The sequence below is a fragment of the Coturnix japonica genome, chromosome 1 (genome assembly GCF_054131305.1).
Source record: "Coturnix japonica strain WE chromosome 1, WE-NBRP24, whole genome shotgun sequence".
NCBI lineage: Eukaryota > Metazoa > Chordata > Aves > Galliformes > Phasianidae > Coturnix > Coturnix japonica.
In genome coordinates, this window is record NC_140663.1 from 105,134,591 (window position 1) to 105,156,059 (window position 21,469).

The 21,469-nt window shown below is 35.5% G+C and overlaps 1 protein-coding gene across 43 annotated transcripts in view; it reads left to right on the forward strand.

Annotated features, from left to right (window-relative positions):
* Positions 1-21,469, forward strand: part of DMD (dystrophin) — a 1,121,556-nt gene that overhangs the window by 564,113 nt on the left and 535,974 nt on the right. For 42 of the 43 annotated variants that reach the window (XM_085549559.1, XM_085549432.1, XM_085549489.1 and 39 more), the window contains one exon: positions 5,433-5,605. The exons of the other annotated variant lie outside the window; for it this stretch is intronic. In XM_085549559.1, the coding sequence (XP_085405685.1) occupies positions 5,433-5,605 (173 nt within the window). The remainder of the gene's footprint in view (positions 1-5,432; positions 5,606-21,469) is intronic. 43 annotated transcript variants of the gene reach the window in all.

A 21,469-nucleotide genomic window follows, 5' to 3' on the forward strand; every position in this document is an offset into this window, starting at 1 on the left:
GGTTTGAAATTAAATTGTGTTAGATTTTTATCCCTGGCAGATTTGCATGAATCAAATTACAAAGCTGTCATGAACAGCTCTGTGTTTTAAAACTGAATTTGTAAGTTTTCTTTTTCAATCCCATTCATAAATGATCCATTTTAATTAATCCTTAGAACAAAAAATAAGTTTATTTCTAAGAATCTTTCAGTGTAAACTGCTTTGAACATTCTTCTCCAAAGTAAATGTGTATATTTGGACTTAAATCTGATTGCTTGAAATCAATCTAGTTAATCCTGTGATCCAATATTATAAATACTCAACACAAATGAAAAACAATATTTTTATTAATTGTAGAGATAGTTCTAGCTGTCACTTTTTATCTCAAAGGGATGTAAAATAACAAAATATGAATATGTGTATCCAAAATCATATTACTGCTAATATTTAATAAATTGTAATGATTTTATTTCTTTATCTTTTCACATTTACTGTGTTCACTGAAACCAGCTTCTAGGAACATTTGTTGAAAGTCCGAGTAAGTGATAGGAATGGAGAAACCAGGTCCTTCTATCTAGCAAAATCAGGGATTGCAGTATGGTTTTTTTACCCTATTAAAAGTTCTGTAATGCATGTCCTAATACATAATACATACTTATTCAGCACTGTATTTACACTATTTAAAAAACAGTTTGAATATTATAGTTCTGTCAAAGATGGAGCTCCACCTGGTCACATAGGAAATCACAGTTCATAGATTGAAAGATTAACAAACTGAGCTTAGTGAGATGCTCTCAATAGGGCAAATTTTGTTGCAAGCAGAAATGTTATGGTACTTTTTCCTTCTATTGATGGTGACTTATTCATTTCAATTTGGGTGGAAAATTTATTGTTTTCACAATAGGACTGTAGCAGAAATGCTGAGTCAGGGCCTGAAGCAGTGATGAAGCACCTGGTGGGAAGGCAGGGCCAACCCAAGGACACTCGGGTGCATGCAGTGCACCTGAGTGATGAGAAAGGGTGGAACCAGGTTCCACCATTTCAGAGACCCCACTTAAGGGTTGGCAGTGGAGGGAAGGGTATCTCCTTGGAGATGTCTGTGTAACTGAGGTCTTCTGAAAGTAAGCAGTTTCTTTCCTTTATTTCTGTGCCCACATCTGTTAGATTTGAGCAGGTTCTCACTTGCTGCAGCCTTGGGCCTTGCTGGTCTGTTGTCATTGCTCTGGTTTCCATCATGTTACAGCAACTTTCTGGAATTTCATCCTGGTCCTGTGTTCGTAATCTCTGAGTTTCCTATGTATCTTTTATTGTAATTACATTCAGTGGCTTTCATTGTGTGATGAAGTGCAAGGATATTTTCATATCCTTTCAGTTCAGAGTGTTTAGCTAGTCATCCTTTCTGGTACCAGAGCTTTCCAAATGCTTCCTGAAAGTTAAATAAATGTTTAACTGTGCATCTATTGAAGTTTGTTGTTGGTGGTGGTTTTTGTTTGTTTGTTTGTTTGTTTGTTTTTGTTGTTGTTTTTTTAAGCAGATTGAGTTATGTTGCCGCTATTGCTTAAGCAGTTCGCTCTGTGGTGGTTATCTCATGTGAGCTACATGTCTTGAAGTTCCAGATTATTTAGTCTGATATGTGTGTTTCCCAACATAAGAGTTAAAACATATTTCTGCTTATGAAAACATAGCAGAAGTGAGTGCCTAACATGAAGATACCACGAAACTACTTATTAGGATTTTAGGTCATTGTATTTTCAATTATAGCTGTATGTGAGAAAGTGTTTAACAGCCTTCTGTGCTAAGAATTGCTGTTACAGACTCAGCATAGTCATGCCTACTCATTGAGAAAACTACATGAACTGTGATGTTAAAACTGTCATTTTCTGCAGCTACTTAATCTAAATAGTTAATGCTGCAAATTTGCAGTAAGGCCTGTGTTAATCAGGCTGTTGGGTTGTTGTTATTGTTTCTGTGGTTTTTTTTTAAATCTTATTAATTTTAGTGGAATGCTGTAAAATATGATTCTACATTTAGCTATAATATTTTTCAATTATATAATAGTTTTAATATGGAAAGCCATCTGGTTCTTTGAGGAAGAGTTTTCTTATGTATGTAGCTCCTTACATAATCATTCTAATAGCTCTTGTTCTGGTTCATTCTCTTGTTTTTTTCCAGTGATCTTTACTTAGACTTAAAAATTGGGTTGTTTGTTGCTCTACTTCCTTAAATATCAGCATGGAAGTATCTGTCTGTCTGTCTGTCTATCTATCTATCTATCTATCTATATTTCTGTCCTTTTGCCTCTTTGTGGTAGTTATTACCCTTCATCTACTGTGTGAGATTTTTTTATTTTATTATATATATATATTATATATATATTATTTTGTGTGTGTGTGTGTGTGTGCAGAGATTTCTCAAGTGTCCTATTTATATATTTACAGAATATTTACTTCTAAGCATTACACTTCAGTGATGATGATATCCTGAATATCTCCATAATCTTCTCTAAATATAGTTTATTAAAGCACTAATACTCATATCAGTTATTGTAAATTGTAGTGAATAGAGATTTTAAAATTAAAAGCAATTCCTGGAGTTTTTTTTTGTTATTCTTGATTTCTAACAACAGTTTTGTTAATGGGTTTGGTGATAGTACAAAAATATGATAACGTAGAAGGAGATCTACTATTTGTGAGATCTGCAAATATAATCTTTACCTGTCAGATAATGGCAAATTCTGAGTTGTGAAAATGAAGTGAGTATCAGTCCCTATCACTCAGATTTCTGTTTTTGAGAGCAATGAGATGAATAATTCCCCAAAGGCTACTGTAATTTTAGTTGTTAATGATTTTCTGTATAATCCTTCTTTCTTAAAAATTAAAGCCTTGTGCAATTCTGTTAACCATGTTACGAAGTCTCCCAAGGCATTTTTGATAGCTAACTGCTTGGAGCTATTCTCTTGAACATGAATGATAGATGGAGTATATGTGTGAAATACTTATGTGTGTGCAGACACAAATATACATGATCTCATTTCTTCAATCTTATGCCATTCAGTTGTAGATTTCTTTTATAGAAGGTCAGCTGTATTATCATTATCTGTAACAGCTCTGCTCTAAACAAAAGCAAAGATCTGCCTTACAAATCAGAAATTACATAGCTTTCCATAGGTGACTCATTCTGAACAGTTTGAGAATTTCCTCTTATCAATTCTGAAGTTTATAAATGCTGTTCCATTTATATGAATTTCAATAAATGGATTTATTCTGTTCTACGAAACGTGGATTGTGAAAATAAAAACAGGGAAACCAACATGGCAGTGCTTTGAGTTTAACCAAAAAATATTGCTAGATATAAAGTTATTAAGCATAATTTCCTACAGACATGAAATTTTGCACAGTTCCATTTTTACGCTGGTTATGCTTTGTACCATCACAGTGAAATCAATGCCCAATTTTAAGATGATCTCTACCAAATCATTGTTTTCATAATCCTTAATGAAGCTTAGCACCTCACAGCTTGCTAAGGTCCCCTATAGATTCCCAGTACTGACCATGGTATACATACACAGTACAGTTACAGAACTTCAGTATTTTGCACAGGCTGTTTTTGCTCCAAGGTATGGTTTCTGAGCTGTGGAGTAGAGGGAAGTGAAAAGTCAGTATATGCAAATACTGATATTCCAAAACTTCAGCATATCTTCCATATATGGGAACTTAGGCTTTTTTTCCCCAAATGTTTACTTTTTAATTTACATATTAAACTGATTTTACATATTAAACTAAACATATAAATATGTGAAATTAAAACAAAATAATAATACAAATTTGTGTGTATGTATGTGTATATATATATATATATATATATACACACACACACACATATGAGCATGTGTATGTAAGTGCTAAAGTGTGTATGAACAATGAAATAGATTTCTTGGTCTATTACTTAATTCTTGTGTCAGAAATTTAAATGACAAATTTGTGATCTTTATGATAGGAGATATAAGAACCTTATGAAATTATTTTATACGTTTTTACCCTTATGAACATTAAAACAGAAATAAATCAGCCTATTACAAAGTTGGCTATTGTTTCCTCCGTAAAAATAATGTGCTCTGGACTTCAGCTTGTATAGTTCAGATTGTCCTAGTCGGCAAGAGCTTGTAGGATCAAACCTCTATTTCATCTCTTTTGTACTGTGTTGTTGTATAAGTAGGTTACTTGTCCTTCAGAATAGGTGAGTAAAAGAACATCAAGCAAGTCAAGCATGTACTGTAAATATATATATATATATATAAAAGCTGAACAAGTTAGTTGTATTTAAGGTATGTTTTTCCTTTCCAATTAGTACTTATTTCTCTGGTGTTAGTAGTCATACCGTGGGCCTGAAAGGCAAGCTTATGTACCTCATGTTTTTCAATTGATCCAAAATAAATTTTTGTCTTCTTTCTGGTGAAGAATATCAGAGCAGTACTAAACTGTGCCCATTTGGATGGTAGACTGAAATGTATTGTGAACTCCTCAGCTTAATTGGTTTGTAAATACGGGTTTACAGGGAGAAAGTCTCTACAGTTTATGATGATATTTTTTGCTCAGCATTGGGTTTTCCAACAAATATGGTCATTCAAATGATTCTGAAGGTTTTAATATAAGAAATTCAACCTTGCCTCAATAAAGAAATACACAGAATATTTACATATTGCTTTATAGAGAAAATAAGATAATCCACATAATTCAGTTGTGGGAACTGAATGGACTAGAAGTTGCATAATAAATTGCTATTGACTGAGAGCAATTATTTAAAGGTCTTCACATTCTAAAGATTTCAAGGCCCCCCAAAAATTAGTTTTTCTTATGAGTTTTTTCTTTTTTCTTTTTTTTTGACAGACTGCATTATGCACTCAGTTAACAGTATCTTTGCCTATTTTGTGTTTCTCTAAAGTGCAAAGAAGTGAGCATTGCTAGGTGTAAAGGGCTAAGTGAAGAAAAACAAATACTGAGTTGTGACTGTCCTGAAAAAGGCAAAATGACTGATATCCAATAAGTTAATTTCTCATCCTGTAACTCATGTGCTGAAGCAAGTATAAGAGAGGATTCTAAACGTCAAATAGTTAAAGAACTTTCTCAGGCATGAGCCTGCAAGATGGGACTTCGTTCTGTTTTCTTCAAGAAGAAATGTGGTTAAAACTGTTGTAACCTTGGCACAGGGTGATTAATGAGGGACTGAACCAACAAAGCTTTGCTTCCCCTCCAGCCATTTCCTTTCTTATCTGTAGTTAATTACATCTTCAAAAAAAGAGTGGGTGTTCAGTCATTATTACCTGTCTGTATTGGGAAAAATATCACTGTCTGAGCTGTTGTTTAACATATATTTTTCCTGTTTGTCTTTTGCTTATGAACAATACTTTTTACAGCTGATACCTTGTTTTCCATTTAAAAATCTTGGTGTTACAGAACATTAAAGATTGCTTGGGGAGACTCCAGGGTCACATGGACGTTATTCAAAGCAAGAAGACACCGTTTTTGCAGAGTGCTACACCAAGAGAAACAGCAAAAATACAAGACAAGCTGACTCAGCTAAATTCCCAATGGGAGAAAGTTAACAAGCTGTACCGGGACCGACAAGCGTAAGTGAATTTTAAAAATTCTTGCTTCTGATGGCACCTTTTGATATTTCAGTTTACTGTTGGTGATATTCTTCCTTCAGCAGGAATGTCTTTTAAAGTTGCAAACCGTGCTTTCTTCTAACTAAGTCTAGAAAATTTATAGAAAATTACAATTTAAGTATTTTTGTAAAATTGAAAATATGTTGACCAACTGTCATTTGTATTGGTCCAAAACCAGGGATGGTATTGCAAGTGTGTTTGTGTCACTACAAGTACTGTACCTTTATCTGAGATGGTATAGGTGTACAAAAAAAAACAAAACAAAACAAAAAAAAAACAAAAAAACAACTGTCTGATACTAAGTACTGTTGATATAGAAATCTTCACTTTTGATGGATGTGAGTAAAATCCCTTGCAATTGTAAGGTATTTACTCATTCTAGGAGCAATTCTAATCGTATGCCCAAGGAGCACAGCTAATATTGTTAGCAGCTCTAAATGCAGTGTCACTTTTTTTTAATGTCTCCTTGTTTGTTAATCATTTTAATGTAATGCAAGGCACTGAAGAAGAAAAATAGAAGGGCGTTAAACAGATAATAAATATGTGATCTCCTACATGTGGTGCTTACTACTTTATTTCTCTTAGTATGTTGATAAATAGTTAACAAATAAGTTTAGCTTAAATAATCACTGTTTCAAATGTTTGAATTACCACAGAGAAGTCCTTGATGATTCTGAGAGTGTAAACTATTAATCTGATATTGAAAATGCTTGTATATGTAGGAATTTCACAAGGTTGGCACTTCAGGCATACCTTCAAGTAACTTCCTGTTAAAAAAATTCATTTGATATGCTACTCCAAAAGAGAGCATCTTGAAATGTAGTAGAGTATCAACTCTAATTACCGTACTGATAATTGTGCTGTATAGTAGGAAGGGATACAAATCCAAACCTGTAAGCGACAACCGGAAGAAAGAAAAATGCTTTCTGTGGACTAAGACTGTGCTGATCATGTCCTACAGTCCAAACCTTGGTAACATTTTTAAACAAAGGACGTACTGTATTGGTCTACAGCTGTCACTGTAGGGACAATCATTCAGTTGTCAGTCAGTCAGTGGCTTTGATTTATGTTGCTGGAGAGAAAGAGTAAAGTTTAAAAAGAAAAGAGAAAGCCATGGCCAAAATATGATTTTGTAATCTTCATATCACCTCTGTTTTATCTCAAAATTTTGTGATTCTAAAATGAATATCACTTTTTTAATAATAAGCCTGGTTCTAGAGTGGTAAGAAATAATCTTCTGTTCAGCATGATGCCACGTACAAAAATTCTGAACAAGTCAGTCTGGAGCTGAGCTGCTCACACAGATAGCAAAAGCAGGGTGCTTAGTGTTGTGCTTTTTCCAGTGCTGGCTTTGGCCAAAGTCATAGATACTGGTCTCAGTACTTCAGAGACCAACATCTGAGAAATCTTAAGATCTTCCTATATGTATTTTCTTCCACTGAAGAAGTGCTGTTGGCAGAAAACTTGGTCCACTGATGTTTAGACTACAGTGCTATTAAGCCAGCAGCAGAAAATATTCTGAGGTGAAATGGGTTAGTGTTTGTCAGGTATTTTGAAGCCATCAGATAAAGGCACCAGAGAAGTATTAAGTGTCATTTTCTCTCCATCCTGAGTTTGCCTGTGGGTATCATGCTCTTTTAAGATGATTGGCACCAACTCAAGGTGATGATAAACTTGGCTGTTGCCCAGAATCACATACCTTTCTTTTTTTAAAGCTTTTGTTTGTAGTGTCAGTATTACTGTGTCACTGTTCACTTGGTTTGGTTTGAACTCCAGGATGCTCCCTGATGCTTTTGCAGTTCTGTTAGGTGCATTTGGACTGCACATGAATGCTTGGGAGGAGATGAAGGAAGACAATACTGCCTTCAGCATTTTGCTTCTAGCATTTTGTGTCTGTAAGGGATTAAGCTATCAGTGTAAATCTTCCATTGAGACATGGATGAAACTGTGTTTTTGAGATGCATTACTGATGATGATCTTTTAGGACAGTTTTGGAAGTTTTATTGGAGCGCTCTCTCGCTTTTATGGGAGCATATGTAAGGGAAATGCACATTCCATGTTTGAAATGGTCCAGGAAATAATTACCACCGCTATTAGTAAATTTGTTAATATTTGTATTTGTTAATAGTGGTGGTAACGTTTTTTCCTAGACTCTTTCAAACACTTATGAGTATTCACTTATGAATATTGGCATTAGGAAATCAAAGAGCTGTAATAAAATTGAAGCCATTCAAGGAATTTCCAAGTCTGTTATTTCTGTAATTGCTGTAACATAGAACACTTTCCTTTGCCCTCTCAGGTACTAGCAGAGAACTTTAAATCTCATAGGAATGGAAAAAAACAAAAACAAAAAACAACACACACGTTGAATACCTGCTTTAAGTTTGTGTTTTATAAATAGTTGTTGCTCTAAAAGGCATTACTGGAGCTGAAATGTCTGCTTTTGATGAAACACACTAAGGAATATGTTCATTCCCAAAGTTTGCAGCATTGGCCACTTGGAAAATCCTGACATCAAACCCATGAGGAGAAAATTCATTTACTTAGACTGTTGTGTGAGCACTGCTCTATCATTTAAGGAAAGAAATACATACATATTACTATACAGATGTTTTATTTTTGGTAAAATTTGTATATGAGATGTAGGGAGAACTGAAAATGGATTTTGTAGGTGTTTATGTATGGAAATCACAGGTGTTCTGTAATAAACATCTAAAAAATGTCTAAGGCTAATTCTGAGGAACTTGTGGTCGTTACTTTGTGGAAAAGTGTACACATTTATATCAGGTGTAATTTGAGATGCAGTGGAATGGCAAAAAAGATTTGTAGATTGCATTCCAGCGTGTTAGTAAAAGCCTTAGGAATTCATAGTAAGCCACAGATTACTTATTTGGCAGAGAAAAATAGGGATGGAGTGAGTGCTTATATTATTTGCATTAGTTTTATTTACCTTCTCCAAAAAACACACAGGAATTTCATACAAGGAAATGTGCCTCTGTCTGTATCTTCAGATATTACTCTTCTCTTTCAGCATTTTGTTTAGTAATTATTAATCGTAGATAGCACTGAAATATCTGAAACTAAGCTGAACAGTTTGGTTTTGTATTCTGGAAGTCTTCCCGTTGTGTAAAATATACTTCACACAAGTCCCAATTTACATGTAACTACTTCATTCCTAACTTTATAGTGTGCACCTTATACGGAAATAAATTATATTTTCAGTTTTCTTTACAGCAGAGCACACTCCAGTTTTTTAAAAAATCACTGTAAAATCTATTTGAGTGTTTATGCTCACAAATCCAGTTCTTTGACAGTCTTTGAAAGCCTTGTTATTTCACACGGTGAGTGTGCCATTGTGTATTACCTGTAGTTGAGTAAGTGTTCATACTGTACTTTCTGTAAGCTAAGAGGAAATACTTAAAAAGTATAAATTCATCAGAACATGAGTTTTCAACAGGATCATGTTTTGACTACAGCCTAGATCTGTCATGTGTTTTTGTTGGTTGTTGTTTTTTAAACAGGAGGTGAGTGGATTGGATTTTCTCTGTACAAATTAATTTCAGAACAAAAGTAGTTGTGCTTGTGACAGATGAAGGTGATGATGCCAAGTGGAAGGTGTTAATTTGTTTCTTTGGTGTTTTTTGAGTACACAGCAATAGTGTCGTGATTTGTCTATTATGTCCCTAGCTGTTTTCATTTGTAACTTCAACCTGTTCCTTCATGACACTAAATTTCAATGTTGTCTTTTTCAGTTGTTGAATTATCACCATACAGTTGAAATATTGGTACTTGGACAAAAGTCTACTTTACAACAAGATTAACCATTCAGATGCTATGGGTTTCTTATCCCTTATAAATTACCAGAGTTTAACTACAATCTTCCTTTTTTTCCAACAGTGTGTTTTTGAATTAATTGTGATTATTTAAGAAGCTACACCAGGTTCCTAGAGATAACATCACAAAATAGTTAAAACATATAAATCCAGTCTGGATGCAGCTCCGGGCAGCCTGGTCTAGTAGATGGCGACCTTGCCAACGGCAGGGGGGTTGAAATTAGGTGACCTTTGAGGTCCTTTTCCAACCCAGGTCCTTCTGTGATTCTATGAAATCTTTATTATAAAACAGATTTTTAAATGATTGTCTACATCGTGTTTTGTCAACTTAGTACTTGTGGAAGAGCTTATTTCTCTTGTCATGGCATTGTGTTTTCAGGGCGTTTGTGCCACAGTCTTGTTTCTGTGGACAAGAGCACGTTGTCTTTAGAAGTATTTCTAACAACCTTAGATCAATCAAGTTCCTGAAACTTTTCAGGAAATTTTTACTTAATTCTATGGCTGTAGGTTTGTGATTACAGAATATCTAAACTTGAGTTCAAGGCAAAAGGGAGGGAGGTGGGGGGGAAGGGAGAAATTCTTGAAAGTTTTTAAAATAAAAGTGAAATGATTTTACAGTTACTGGAGACCTTGAATATTTTTAGGTTGTTTTTCTTCTTACAGTCCTAAAAGATCTATTTTATTAGTGTGCAGAAAACTAATTTTTGTCTTTTTCTTGTCATATTTAAGAAATATTTTCTAAGGCATGCATTCAAGCCTAGAAAAATGCTCATCTAATTCATACAAAATCTAATTAAAGTTAAATGCTCTGAGAGAAGAGTGTAGGAAAGTTGATACTAAATATCTTTACAGAGCATTTCTAATTCTGAAAAGATGAGAAGACGCAAATGTCAATCTTTGTTATCTCAAAAATAGGTAGTTTCAGTAGCTTTGGAATACTGATCACAGAATGGTTGAGGTTGGAAGGGGCCTCTGGAGGTCATCTGCTCCAACTCCTCTGCTCAAGCAGGGACACTTAGAGCAAGATGCTCTGCTCTGACCAGGAGAAGATTTCGAATCTGTAATAGTGGTGCAAAGCAGGGTGATGACATTATCAATGTGTCAGAGAGCTAACAATTATTATAGTATGAAAATTAAACCGTAAAAGACCAGTTAATCATTAACTGTTAAGGCTAAGATTTATTTATTTATTTATTTATTTACAACAGTGCAATTAGCAACTATTTGTGGGTCGCCTTGCCAATTAGTTGTTGATATTTATAATAACTCAATAAGACCTAATAAAAAAACATGTATTATGCATAAGTTTCTATTAATTTGCAGGGAAAAAAAAAAAAAAAAAAAAATTAAAACCCACCAAGCTATTTTGTAGTCAGATTTCTAACATATAGTATGTGTTAAAATTACTGATAAATGCTGTCGAATGGAGCAATAACCTGATGCTTGGAATAAGACAGAAAAAAGATGCACAGAGAATATCACTATTTTTCCAGTGTAAGGTAACCTGCGTGTGTTCTGTATACATACAGAAGCAACCACTGACAAACCTTGAACTTGTTCATCTACGATATCTGAATCTGATCCAACCTTTGTGCTCTTTTAGTTGAAAATGCGTGGATAGGATACTAAGAAACCTGAAGTAAAAAGACTCTCTTTTTAGCTTATGTTATAAAATCCTAGAATAATGTCTACAAGCAACTGATGAGTGTAAAGCCATGTAAGTTTGATATGTTAAGAAAATCCCCTTGCTTTTGAATATAGCTTTTGAGAACTATCTAAATTTCCAAAGGTACCTTGCATGGACTCAAGCTCTTACTATCAAAGGATCAATTTTCATTCACCCTGTGCTGATTTTGCATGGTTTTCTCACTAAAATGCAATTATAAAACTACATTTTAGGTCTCAATCCCCATCTGAGTGCCCATTTACATGGAGGGGAAAAAAACAAACAAAAAAAGGATATAGGTTTCTTTTTCACCAAGCCCAGTCAGCATTTTTTTTTGTTCCTTCCTTACCTCTGACAAGATGAATAACAAGCATGAGTGCTAAGTGGTTTTATTTCAGTACATGGAGGACTGCAGCTTCTCGAAGGCAGTGGCATATTGAGAGAAATACAGAAATACTGGAGGCTGCCTTATCTAAGAATATATGCTCATTGTATTTCTCTTGAAGTTGTAAGTCTTGTTGTTAGGTTTAACCTTGATTCTGGATTCAAGATGAGAGGTAAAACCAGGACAGATGATTTCATTCTCAGTGAGAGATTTCCTTTCAAATGCAAATCTGAAAATAGCCACCACACCTTAGTTATATGTGAAGTAGGGTTTTTTTGCTTGCTTTCACAGCGATTCAGATGGTTTATGAAGGTTTCAAAAGAGGATAAAATGGAAGCAGCTTATACTATTTGATCTTTTCAGACAGCAGTAAATTCCATACCATGCTCACTTTATAGAAGTGCTTGGCAGTTGACTTAAAATCTAATCAATGCAACAAATGTACCACTTTTTCGCCCTGCAGTATCACACCATCAAGATAACATAGCTGTAGATTTCACTGCTTCCTCAGTTGTTTGCAAACAGGCATAAAATTCTGTATAAGAAACAGGAATAATGTGATATATAAATGTGTTTATTGTGGGAACTCTAGACATGGTTTTGTACCAATATTTGTAATTTAGAAAAACTCAAAATATATGAGAATATTTTTTGTTATTTAGACTAAAAATACAAAGATTTAATTTACAGCATAAGCTTAAAAATGCCTTCTCCATTTAAATGTACCTCCTAAAATGCCAGTTTTTATGAGCCAGTGTATATAAGACCCTCTTCAAGATGGAAGTAAAACTTAAATTTATTTGTTAAGATTTAAATAGTGAATTTGAGCCAGTATGAAAAATAATACTTGAGCTTTTGGGGAAAAGGATATGTTTATTAAATCTGTCACACAGATTGTTTTAGAGCTTAATGCAGACAGTTCTTGAAATGGGAGTAGAAAGTATTTGTGAAGTAGAATGAAGGGGAAAACAAATAATTCAGAATTCCTTTTCTTAAGTAGGTCTGATTATCTCATCTGAAATAGCTTGTGTTTATTCTGTCCATGAAGTGTTTCAGCTGAAAAAATATTCTGAATGTTGAAGTCAGCCGCCCCTAAGCCTGACAATTAGCATAAATTAGCATACTTTACTGTAAAAGGCTGAGTGACAAGAAATGTATTGAATTCATACAAAAATCATTGTGGTGGCTTTTTCTGCTGTACAGACTAAAACAAAGCACTTCTCTGAATAGTCTTAGAAATGTTACAGCTTAGTCATGAATATGTGAGCTTCAGAACTATGCGAACGCAGATATGCATGAAGACAAATATGGCCAGAAGCAAACAGACTCTGAGTTGTCTGGATATAAATTGTCTTAAGCTTTCATGTCAGATAACAAAAATAATACAACATTCTAGTTAGTGTCGTAAGCTAACAGACACAGCTGAAACACAGGATATACTTGCTTTAGGGACAATAATATGTTAGTGCATCTAGTAATTTCACAGATACTGCTGATTTATATCCAGCCTTCTCAGGCCACTGACAAGCTCATTCATTCTTAGGTACATCCACCTGTGCAAGCATAACTTAAGAGAGGTGCAGTATATCCTCAGGACTGATGTCTGTATTCTGGTGGCTTCTATAATTTTCTGTAAATGCAGGCACTTAAGGTATGCTTTCACTGTTGCTATTGATTCATTAGATTGAGATGTGCAAGCAGTTTTTTAGCTAGTTGGATATTTGGTCAACTTTGTGCTGAATGAAGAATATATTGTAGGAACTGCTGTTCTGTCCAACACAACAGATGTTCTAAAGTGAGCTCCTTTGCAGAATTCCCTTGATATTTCTCAAAGAATTACTGCTCTTTTGTTGCCATGGTGCAGACTACACCCACCTGCAAGTTCTTCCTGAAAAAGCGTTTTTTGACAGTAGAGGGAGCCGTCTTTTAACATCTGTAGCTTAACTCAAGTTAACAATTTTCTGTTTTAGACAGTTTTTGTCACAGTGTTACATTTCTCAGTTGTGTTTATATTGTAGCTGTCATCTAATAAATGTTATTTTCACTTTTTTCTTCCAAGGCAGTTTTTCTTTTTTGTTCAATGTTTTGTAGAGAGTCCTGTATTTCAAAGAATCCAAGGCGTGGTCTAAGTAGAAAGCAGATATTCTGTGGTAGTCATGGACCTTGGTAATAATAGTTTGAAGGCATAGGAAGTTCGACCTTCCATCCTGGTGGCCTTCAGATTCTCAGTACAGTTGATCGGATTTCAAATTTCTTGAAGGGCTGGTCTTGGTCTGAGGTGTTTTGTGTAAATTATATTAAACAATTCTGGTTTAATCCAAAAGAACTGACCTGAATAAAATGTGTTTGCATTGACTTTTATAGCATCATATATGCTGCAGATTGCTGGGGTAGTCTCTTTTCCAGAAAAAAAGTTTGTATTCTATACACTTGACTTGGCCTTTTATTTATTCATTCGGAAATTCACAGACAATACTGTTTTATTTATGATAGAAAAAAAAACTTCCTCCTTACAGTTAAGCACTCCATATATTTTTCTCCAAAAGTAAACAAAATATCTGTTTTCTGTTTCATATTTTGAAGGAACTATATGGTTGGTCAGTGGCTTTTATCACTTCCTGAAATACTTTCTTCTAGATTAGAGTTGAGTTTTAAGATATTTCATCTGGTCTGTAATTATCTTAAGTGTCCACATGCTTTTCCAGTAAAAGAGAGATTTGATTGTAGTGTGGGCTAGAAAACATTCTTTACAAAGTTATACTAAAATAAAATCAGGCTAACAGGTTTTTTATTTATTTATTTTTGTTCTCTATAATTATGCATGATATCACTCTGGAAAGTTGTGTTCTAGTAGGAATTTCGTTAAGACCATGAGGCAGTTCTCTATCTATTAGAACAGTATGGTGATAGTGCATGGTTATACAGTTCTAAGCAGATGATCTTTTGTTGTCAAGTATTGTATGACAGCAGCAAAAATTAACAAGGGCATGCAAAGGTTTAAAAACAATAACAAAAATACACATGCTTCTCAGTATGGAGAAACATACCTGAATTTTGGGTTAATGCATGTATTAACTGACTATGGTGATTCTCTGCTTGGTTTTTTGTTTTTTGTTTTTTTTTTTCTTTACCCAAGAGGGTTCATTCTTCTCCCCAGCATGCAATTTTCCAGAAACCCAAAAGAGCTCAGTTAACTTTGAGACTGACACCCTCCTGTCAGATCTGGTTAAAATTGGCTGAAGAAACTAGAAAACTTATTGTTGGAAACAAGTGATGGACAACACAATCCCTTAAGTCTTGTTTTCTTAGGTTAAAAATAGAAAACATACTAATAAAAGGTGTATATGTGTGCGTGTATAGAAGCAAATAAAATGCTTAGTATGTTACTCATAATGAAACTCACTAGAATCACTTCTGGGAACTTATCCCTTTGTGATTAGTCCTTGCTCTTCAGTTTTCCATCTGTTCTGAGGTACTCATTAAAATCTTATGTAAGATTTAGTTGTGGTGACATCTTGGAGATTTTAATTCCCTTAATGTCATGGTATCACGGCCTAATTCAGTTTGGGAAGGGCCTCAGGAGGTTGTCCAGTTTAACATTCTGGGCATAGCAGGGTCTAAAAGGTTGCTCAGGGCTTTGAATAGGCAGGTCTCAGACTGCATAACTTCTTGGGAACCTGTTCCACATTTTGACTGTCCTCATACTGAATCTTTTTTCCTCGTGTTTTTTCTTTCTGAGCATCTCATTTTGCTTTGTCTGTTGCCTCTCCTTCTACCATGCACCCCTGAGAAGCCTGGCTGCCGCTGCTTGGAAAAGAAAAATAGGAAAAAACTGCAACAAGAATAATTACTTAAGAACTGGATTGTGTGTGGGTGTGGGATGCATGGTAGTCAGTAATGACTTTCTGACACTGGGTAGTTCAGGTTTGGGGTTTCATAGTTTCATAGTTTCATAGTTTCGTGCGGGTTGGAAGGGACCTTAGAGATCATCGAGTCCAGCCCCCGGGATTCGAGCCTCTGTGTAGCAGAGCGGCACTTCTACCACTTGCGCTACAGGGGGCGGTATTAATACTTCAGTAGGATTACAGTCTTGTTCTAGCCTGTCATTTGCTTCTCGCATTCCAATGAACTATGTTCTTGTGTCTTAGTATGGAAATGACATTTGGCAGCAAATAACGTCAAATAAACTGCAGTTTCTAAGTTTTGCTGTTTATCATCCTTTTACTTTGAAATGTTTATAAGTAATCAAGGTAAGATGCCTCTTCGCATATTTTTTACAGATTTCACAATTAGGAGGAACACATTGAAAATAAAAAATAAAAAAATACAAAAATAATGAACTCAAAGGCATTCCTAATATTAAATTCCTGTGAAATATGGTTGCTTTTTCATCTGTTGGTTCACATTGCACACTGTCTCATGATGATAGACAGACTTTCAAATACTTTGTCAAAGACACTGAATTGCCTAGCTATTTATTCTCTTTACCTGACCAAAACAACACAATAAGGACAAACCCAATATTATTTTGACATGATAGGAAAGACTGCATCCAGTGGAAAATTCTGCAGAGAAGTCAAAGCTTACTGATATTCCTATAGCTCTTTTAAGATGTCTGAAGTCACATTCAGAAACTGCAGGGAACCTTCTGGATGTATGCTTGGAAAGTGCTTGATATGAACCTCTAGAATATATTAATAATTACAGATTATTGTTCTGTCGTTGTGAGGCCTGCTTTATTTTACGAAGCTCAATTTCTGAGAACCTGTAAATGTTTCAGAAGACCTACAGAAAATCAAACCCCTACTTCTCAGCATACTAAAAATACGAGTGTCAGTTCTAACTTAGTTGATGTTTAAGGGAAAGTCTTCTAAGGCGTCTTTCCCTTCACTGTTTTACTCATAATTTTTAAGCATGTGAGCTTTATATTGGCAGCTCCAGCTGATAGTTTTAAAAAATGCTTCATGTTCTTTCATCAATATTCAAGAATGGGATGCCTTCTATTGGTTGTTATTATCTCTTATCATAAGGTGGTATGTCTAGCTGCAGGGCTGCTTCTTTTAGCCATAAATTTATTTATTAACTCATAGTAATGTACATAGATACAAATGTATGCACCTATCAGTGTGTGTTGCTGTATAAAACCAGTCACTCAGTTTTAGAAGTTTTGACAAAACAGAGTGAGACAACTAAAGCTGTAGCTAAAGAAAGTTCTCAATATTCTTCTGACAACTATAGGATTAACAATTTTTGGTGTGTGTTTCCTGAAGTTGAAGGATATGCTTATATTTCTCTTATCAAAGAGTGTATAAATAAATAAAAGCCTTCTTCTCAGGAGTTCTTTAGAGTAATAAAACCAGCTCCTTTTAATGAATTCTAGGGATTGTGTATTTGGAATATAGTAGCACAGATTTCACCCATTATCTCAGGATTTTATGCCAAAATGCAGGTGCTCAATGAAAAACATAAAAACTGAGCAAAATTTGACCCCATTAGCTCAAGAGCCTAATAGTTTTGACTCCACGGTTGGAAAAATGTTTAAATTACTAATAATTTTAGCTGGAATAACAGCTGTTTAATAGAAGCGTTATTTAAATTATTAGGGCACTGAAGACACAATGACAATTTATATCTTTGTTCTAATAAGGCATAAGCCAAACAGAATTTTTTGCCAAACAACAGAGTTTGTTAATTAGCATCCAAAAGTCCTTCAAGGCTGAGAATGATTTTAACGTATTTAAGTATATCAAAGCCACGCTGTGTTCTCTTCTGAGTTTAGGTACCATCGACTCTCCCCAAGCGGTGTATATTCGCAATCCAAGCGTTAAGTCTTGGTCCTTGGGATGACTAAGACACGTTTCTCTCTCTCGTGAGAGACCTTTTCCTTCGCTTCCCCGCAAGGTGGTGCCGTAACAGTTCCCGGCGTTCACTGCCGCGGTCGCCAAAGCGGAGCGTCACCCGCCTCCTCCCGGCGGCTTCTCGCTTGTCGGAGCACGAGTTGCCCTCTGACGAGCTGGGAAGCTGGGGTGAGGCGTAGATCTTAGAAAACGCAGTCCTTTTTCTTTGATATTCCCCGGACTTTGTGTCCTACGAGAACGTAGCAGGGACGCTGACTGCTGGAGGAGTCTTTTTCTCCTGACTTTTTTGAGCTCTCATGTATTTCCTTATTTCTATTTTACATTGGATTTTGGTATAAAAATGCAAGAAAAGGTAGAGCGAGGGTTGGAGGCTTATGTTTAGGCTTTTGTATCCTGGAACAACATATTCCTGATTTTACTAAGCAAACTGGCTGTCATAATACTATTTTTAGAAACCATTATTCCAATAGCAAAACAGAGAAAAAGGAAGTTAGAAAAAGCAAAACTCCAATACGGATAGCTTAAGCTCAAGTACACTTTAATTACGACTCCTTTAAGCGTCTTCTTTCGCTTTGCACTTCAAGCAACTGTGCAGTTTATCTGTGTTGTCAACTGCAGCGTTGGACAATGTGGTAGATCAGTGAAAAAACAGTAGGCACAGAAATATGTAGCAGCACAGTGTTGCATTTCTGTATCGTCAGGGTGATTAATGGCAAGCACTGCAGTTTGTCTGTAACAGAAAGAAGCAAACGTCCTGGCATTTCTGCACTGATACTCTTTGGTAGACACTGTGGGAGCCTGCAAGCCTAGAAATAAATTCCTCTAATAACCGTGAGAGTCTTTGTCCCTGCAGTGCACTAAACGGATCAGGTATTCTCTTTACTGTCTTCAGATTCTGTGGCACTATGATAGTGCCTGCTAAACTATGTTTCATCTCCTCCTTTCCAATCTCGATGCGCAATTGTTCAGTCGGTTAACCAAGTATCCTATGAAGTGATGCTGCCTGCGCTCTGTAGCAGGGAAAAAGCCTTGCATCCAGGATTCCTGCCTTGGAAGTACCTTACAAGCATAATGAATCTTAAATACAACCATAGGCTATGGGCCGGAGAAATCTGACTAGTAGGAATTCTCTTTGTCCTCAGGGCACAAGGGGCCACTCAGCTCCTGAGATATATCTGACTTATCTTGAAGCAAAACTTTGCTAAGATATTTGAGTTTTTTTATCATGGCAATGCATAAGTATGAGATTCCTATTTCTTCCAGACCACAAAAATCTGCCTAATGTCACAATAAGGTACGAAATGGGAATTTTCCAGTTCAGATACACAATAACTTTGCTGTTATTTTTCCCCTAGTTTTCCTACCTAAAATCCTTTTCTATTATGATATTGAGGAAGAAAGCCCTCAGCACTGGGAGCGAGGGAAATCCTGATAATGGAGAATGAAGTTCTTCTGGAAGCCTGACAACCCATCGTGTACTTTCTTTCCCTAGTGAGTTGCTAAAGAGCCAAGCAAGAGTACAAATTGCTAAATGGTCAAGCAAGATCCCTTGATTACTTCCTAATGCAAAGTAGCATTCAAAGTTCTGCCAGACATAGGTGGGACTTCTAGCAAAGATAATTACGTGTAGCATGGAAAAATGTTTAGGAACTTTGAGCCCTGAGATGGAAAGCTAGCCAGATACGGGTTTGTTGGTGAATGCTTTCTTTCATTTTCTGTACGTTAAATCCACCAATATGTGTGATGTACCTCTATACATATCATTTCCAGACACAAATTCTGTATTGTGCTCAAAGTTTTCATTCAAAATCATTTAAAATATGTGTGTATATTTGAAGAATAAGTAATTGGCATGGAAAGAGCAGTATGTGATATTCCCTCCTTTCCTTTCCTTTCCTTTCCTTTCCTTTCCTTTCCTTTCCTTTCCTTTCCTTTCCTTTCCTTTCCTTTCCTTTCCTTTCCTTTCCTTTCCTTTCCGTTATGAATTAAAAAAAAGAAAAATAGTGTATAAAGTACCTTACTGCCCCAGTGTAATCTCATACTGTAATAATGTAAGTATGTAGTCTCAATAGCATACACTGAGCTGTTCGTGATGTGAAATGAAGTTAGATTTGTAAACAGCACCTGGACAGTTGAGTAAGTGTGTAGGAGTTTTGGTGGGGTATTTTTTATTGTTATGAAAACAAGAGGGTAGTTTTCCGTACTAGATGGAGAGATCTCCAGTTCCAGGGCAAGAATATACAATGGCTGTGCAACCATATGCCTTCTGTGCTTCTAGTGCTAATTCTTCTCTTTCTTATTGCACTGTAAATCCAAATCAGCTCCTCAGCTTTCCGTGGAATTGTACTGCTATAAAAACCGGTAAGGAAAAGGAACTTACTACTCTTGAAAGAGATAAGAATCATTTGGAAACAAGTTTTTTATTTCAGCTGGTGGTTTGTAGTGCAGTGCTGTACAATCATACATGGAAGCATTTATAAAAAATTTATAGGAAGAGATTTGTGAGTTAGTTTGAATTTCCAAGTCAGTTCCCACCTGAATTCACACTTTTTTGTTGGGCTTCATTTATAGGTTTCTAGCACTGCAGAAGAAATCAGCAGAAGTTACAGATGATTGTTTTTTTAAATCATGTCCATGCCTTTCATTGCAGACAGCAGTCTGTCAAAGTCATGGCACCTTATGCGGTCGAAACTAGGAGGAAACTAATCACAATTATCATAACCTTTTTCCTCACAAACACAGGTTATCTCAATAACTGGTTAGTGTTCACACTCTATTCATCCCTCACCAAAGGAGCTGAAGCAAGGAATAGATTGACATAATAACACAGAAAGATGACACGTGTAAGGTTGAGAGTAATGGTTAAGCATGTTTAAGAGTAATGTAGAACATTCTAGCCACCATTTCTGCACTGTATAACATGTAAAGTCAGACCAGGAGTGTAGTCAGCAGGCTTCTTTGCCCTTTGTGCTAGCAGAGATGATAAATGGTGATACTAAGAAAATGCTGAGCAGCCTCTCTGATTTTTCCACGGTTCTGGTGGGGATTGAGGAGGTGCACATTACACATTGCTTGTAGAGATTATCGCATGGTTATCTCAGGGATGCGGATATTTCTGCAATCTTGCAGGTTTTTTTTTTGTCTGAGAAGAGAGTAAGAGAAGGTTGCATTGGAAAAATGAAAAGAACTATCAGACGCCTAATAGCTTTCCAGGACTTAACAATTATCTGAGGTTGTTAAATTGTATAAACTTGCAATTTAGAAATGATTATTTTGAATTTTACTTATAAATTGTCTAGCGTATTATGTAGGAAGAAAAAAAAGTTGGCTTGCCTCTAATAATATAAATATATATTTATATAAATATATACATATAAATATAAGTATATATTTATATACACACACACACACACACACACATATATATATATATATATATATATATATATATATATATATATGTAATACTGTTGTATTACTGTGTAGTGTCCTTTCATTTTTTTCACCTTTGTAAATTCTGGGATGCAGTCAAGATTGCTTGCCAGTTCTAAATGATTAGATTATTTACTTCATATTGAAGAGTACCAGCTGACAAGGTACTAGATGTTCCTTGTCTGTTTTATAACAAGGGAATAGCAGTCACTGGATAGCTGGATAGCTTTGTTGTACTCTACTTTGATCCTAAATAATGAGAAGAAGACCAAGAATAGGAGCAGAAATGAGGGGTCCTTCAGGAGACGAGCAAACTTCAGGTACATATGCCTGGGCCTATGGGCAGGGCTCTGTGCGGGGATCACAGTGACTCCTCTCAGGGCTTACAAGAGCTGTTGAGACCAGCAAAGAAAGAAACCACTCTGCTGTTCCAGTGATTCCTACTCACCTGTAGTCTTGTATATTCTGTTCTATTGGTTTTTTTGTTGTTGTTTTTTGTTTGTTTGTTTGTTTGTGAGCATTTGAAAGAAGATGCTCTGAAAGTAAGTTATTTTTCTCTCTAAGCTTGGTGGCTAATGAAGGGAGATGGCAGAGGTCTGACCTTAGCCTGAAGCTTTCACACTATGACGATTGTTACAGGAAAACTGGATT